The 5,000-nt window shown below is 40.6% G+C and overlaps 1 protein-coding gene across 2 annotated transcripts in view; it reads left to right on the top strand.

Annotated features, from left to right (window-relative positions):
* LOC122250537 (actin-binding Rho-activating protein-like) overlaps positions 1–5,000 on the top strand; it is a 23,268-nt gene that overhangs the window by 17,596 nt on the left and 672 nt on the right. For both annotated transcript variants that reach the window (XM_086537042.1, XM_086537045.1), the window contains exons 5-6: positions 2,213–2,305; positions 4,870–5,000. The exon at positions 4,870–5,000 is cut by the window's right edge and continues 672 nt beyond it. In XM_086537042.1, coding sequence (XP_086393168.1) covers positions 2,213–2,305; positions 4,870–4,995 — 219 coding nt within the window. In that variant the 3' untranslated portion in view covers positions 4,996–5,000. The remainder of the gene's footprint in view (positions 1–2,212; positions 2,306–4,869) is intronic.

The raw sequence follows: 5,000 nt of genomic DNA on the forward strand, positions 1-5,000 counted from the left end.
TGTGTCACTGTTGTAGTTATCTTGTTAGAAGCTATACATTTTCCGTTAGGACTATATAATTTATGACCTCTCATCAGTGTTTTACCTTTCTTAAGAAATGTGTCATCATACCTGTTCGTGATGACTTCATATCCCCTGTATAGCTATAGTGTTTAGGCAATTCACAGACAGTCATTCATATATATATATATATATATACATATATATATATATATATATATATAAATATAAATAAAAATAAATAAAAAAATATATATATATATATACATATATATATATATATATACATATATATATATATAAATATATATATATATACATATATATATATATATATTTATTTATATTTATATTTATATTTATGTTTATATATATGTGTATATATATATATATATATATATATATATATATGTATATATTTATGTATATATATATATATATATATATATGCTCAGGTGTCATAGCAGGAAACAAGAGGGAATGAGGTGCAAATAACAAATAAGCCGGACAAATGGAACCACAATGGACATGTGAACCACCAACCCTGACGAACAATTTATCACTAGAGGCCAAGGCTAGACGGGAGAGGGAGAGGGTAGAGAGGATGTGGGTGAGGTAGAGGTAGACGGAGAAGGAAACGGAGAGGGAGATGGAGAGGGACAGCATGCTGGAGAGGGAGAAGGTAAAGGATAGGGTGAGGGTTTGGATGTTGGAGAGGGAGAGGGAGAAGGAGATGGAGAAGAACAGGATGCTGCAGAGGGAGAAGGGGAAGGTGAAGGAGAGGGAGAGGGAGAGGGAGAGGGAGAAGGAGAAGGAGAGGGACAGGATGCTGCAGAGGGAGAAGGGGAAGGTGAAGAAGAGGGAGAGGGAAATGGAGAGGGACAGGATGCTGGAGAGGGAGAAGGAGATGGAGAAGAACAGGATGCTGCAGAGGGAGAAGGGGAAGGTGAAGAAGAGGGAGAGGGAAATTGAGAGGGACAGGATGCTGGAGAGGGAGAAGGAGAAGGAGAGGGACAGGATGCTAGAGAGGGAGAAGGAGAAGGAGAGGGACAGGATGCTGGAGAGGGAGAAGGAGAAGGAGAGGGACAGGATGCTGGAGAGGGAGAAGGAGAGGGAGAGGAAGAGGGAAAAGGAGAGGGATAGGATGCTGGAGAGAAGGAAGAAGAGGGAGAAGGACAGGATGTTGGAGATGGAGAGGGAGAAGGAGAAGGAGAGGGACAGGATGCTGGAGAGGGAGAAGGAGAGGGAGAGAAAGAGGGAAAAAGAGAGGGATAGGATGCTGGAGAAAAGGAAGAAGAGGGAGAAGGATAGGATGTTGGAGATGGAGAGGGAGAAGGAGAAGGAGAGGGACAGGATGCTGGAGAGGGAGAGGATGATGGAGAAGGAGAAGGAGAGGGAAATTGAGAGGATGCTTGGAGGGAGAGGGAAGGAAAAAATAAGGGCAGTGAGAAGTAGAAGGACAGGGAAAAGAGAAGGAAAAGGAGAAGGAGAGTGAGAGAGAAAGGGGGGAGGGAGGGGGAAGGGAGAGGGAGAGGGGGGAAGGGAGAGGGGGAAGGGAGAGGGAAGGGAGAGGGGAAGGGAGAGGGAAGGGAGAGAGAAGAGAGGGGGGAGATAGAGAGAAAGGAGAGGGGGGAGGGATAGAGGGAAGGGAGAAAGAGAAGGGAGAGAGGGGAGGGAGAGAGAAAAGGGAGAGGGGGGAGGGAGAGAGAGAGAGAAGGGAGAGGGGAGAGAGAGAGAGAGAGAGAAAGAGAAAGAGAAAGAGATAGAGATAGAGAAAGAGATAGAGAAAGAGATAGAGATAGAGATAGAGATAGAGATAGAGATAGAGATAGAGATAGAGAAAGAGAAAGAGAAAGAGAATGAGAGGGAGAGACAGAGACAGAAAGACAGAGACTTAACGTCGCAGTAATACTTCATCCCTGCTAAACGGCCATTGAATTAGAGTGCACATATGTGAAATAATTGCCCACAAAACTTGGGTCCCTTTAAGCCTGACTCATACATACATGATTCATAACCCTTCCTTCATTATGCTTATTTATTTTATTTATCCATGATCCTTATTTAGAAATGATCACACTGCTCTACTTTACTCATGAAATTCCGAATATTTTACCTCTCTTATTATATTTCCTTTATACTTACTCGTTCGACATGATTCATGCAAAGCAATTCGTGAAAATGGCTAATGTTCTTTTTATTATTATTACAGATATACACTCGTATCAGTAACAAGGTCGTCGGTATGCTACTTCGGGCCCGGAAATACGGTCTGGTGGACTTCGAGGGAGAAATGCTTTTTCAGGCAAGTCATAGGAAGCATTGTCAGTTGCAATTGGTAGAGAGACGCATGAATGTATATATGTATATGTATGTATGTGTATGTGTATATGTATATATATTTATATATATATATATTTATGTATATATATGTATATATATGTACACACACACACACACACACACACACACACACACACACACACAACACACACACACACACACACACACACACACCACCACACACACAACACACACATATATATAAATATATATATATATATATATATATATATATATATATATATATTATATATATATATATAAATGTATATACATCTAAACATAGAAATATATATATATATATATATATATATATATATATATTATATATATATATATATATATGGATATATATATATGGATATATATATATATATATATATATATATATATAAATATATATTATATATATATATATATATATGTGTGTGTGTGTGTGTGTGTGTGTGTGTGTGTGTGTGTGTGTGGTGTGTGTGTGTGTGTGTGTGTATTCATTTACATATATTTATATATATATATAATATATATATATATATTTATATATATATATATATATATGTGTGTGTGTGTGTGTGTGTGTGTGTGTGTGTGTGTGTGTGTGTGTGTGTGTGTGTGTGTGTGTGTGTGTGTTCATATATATATAATATATATATATACTATATATATAATATATATATAAATTTATATATATATATATATATATAATATATCACTCCCCTCCACACACACACTCAACCTCACACACACACAGACACATGTGTGTGCCAATGGCTGAGTGTATGTGTGCATGAGTGTGTACGCATACATAACATAGACATCACATATTCACATGCATATGTAATCGGTACTTATGAAAATCTACATTTTATCTCTGAATTTAAAATTAAAATTAACGATCTTGTTATAAATTCCTCGCAAGGGAAGAGTGCCCATCACCTGTCATTTTTTATCCTTGTCACGCAGCCAACCCGGAACTACTTTTTATGCAAATTGAGATACGTTACTGTGCGAGAAAAATGGTTCGGGAGATGACTTCCTAATATTGACCTTGTTCTGTGTTTGTGAAATACCAGAACGGTCCTAAAGCCTTATGTAATGGTGCATAGTACTTTACATAATAGATTTCGTTGTGTAATGAGTGAACAAAGGTCTCTATTCAAGTACATCGCATAGCATTATTAATTGCACTGTCTTTACGTCACAGTGGAAATATTCACATGCTGTACAAACCGAAAGCCACCATCCTCTCTTTGTGAAGCACCGAGGCGAATACGGAAGCCATGACGTAATTAGTGTATGAATGGAAGCGGTTAAGGGAAGCGTTGCCATGCCTTACCCTTCCCTCCTCGACCATGAAAGGTTACGCTCGTTACAGCTGCTTGGCAAAGGTTGCTCCAATTAGACTGCAGGCTCGTGTCAATCTCGGATGGTACTCTCTCTCTCTCTCTCTCTCTCTCTCTCTCTCTCTCTCTCTCTCTCTCTCTCTCTCTCTCTCTCTCTCTCTCTCTCTCCCTCTCTCTCTCTCTCTCTCTCTCTCTCTCTCTCTCTCTCTCCTATCTCGCTCTCTCTCTCTCTCTCTCTCTCTCCTTTCTCTCTCCATTCTCTCCCTCTCTCCTTTCTCTCTCCCCTCTCTCTCTCTCTCCTTTCTCTCTCCCCCCTCTCTCTCTCTCTCCTCTCTCTCCCCTCTCTCTCCTCTCTCTCTCCTCTCTCTCTCTCTCTCTCTCTCTCTCTCCTCTCTCTCTCTCTCTCTCTCCTTCTCTCTCTCTCTCTCTCTCTCTCTCTCTCTCTCTCTCTCTCTCTCTCTCTCTCTCTCTCTCTCTCTCTCTCTCTCTCTCTCTCTCTCTCTCTCTCTCTCTCCCTCTTTCTCTCTCTCCTTCTCTCTCTCTCTCTCTCTCTCTCTCTCTCTCTCTCTCTTCTCCCCTCTCTCTCTCTCTCTCTCTCTCTCTCTCTCTCTCTCTCTCTCTCTCTCTCTCTCTCTCTCTCTCTCTCTCTCTCTCTCTCTCTCTCCCTCTCTCTCTCTCTCTCTCTCTCTCTCTCTCTCAAGGACACACACATTGCCTACTTACATACCGCTATATAAGAGCATAGCCGAAAGAATAAAATAAAGAAGAAAAGAAACCTTCCCGTAGTCAGTAAACCTGGATCGCGCAGCCCTCGAAGGCGATAAGTAGGAGCGTAAAATCCCAGATAAGTTATCTCGGCCAAAAGCGCCATGTTGCCTTCCGACCGAGTGACGTCACGTTCTCCTTCGTTCGTCCTTCTTCCGTTGGAATCCGTGAAACAAGCGCCGTAGTGTGACGTGATTGTATTTTTAGCTTATCTATTTGTGGAAGATTTAATTCGTCTCTTTTTTTATGATTTATTCTATTTTTATCTTGTGGTATGTGTGTTTTTTTAAATTGCTGTTATTTATCTACGTATTTGATTTTAGTGACTATTTCTTCTGGTTTCATTTTCATGCTTATTTATTCATCCCTTCATTTAATCACATATTCTCACCGACCCTTTTCACCTTCTCCGCTTCAGAGACGTGACGACGACGTCCCCATCTTGCTGACGAGGTCCATCGGCTCCATCAGAGACGAGATGAACGAGGACAAGGAGTTCGACGTGGGCATTTGTCACCAGACCAACAAGACGGAGGCCAACTGACACCG

This window comes from Penaeus japonicus, unplaced genomic scaffold, assembly GCF_977035675.1.
Source record: "Penaeus japonicus unplaced genomic scaffold, GWHDUDI00000001_assembly GWHDUDI00000001, whole genome shotgun sequence".
Classification (NCBI taxonomy): domain Eukaryota; kingdom Metazoa; phylum Arthropoda; class Malacostraca; order Decapoda; family Penaeidae; genus Penaeus; species Penaeus japonicus.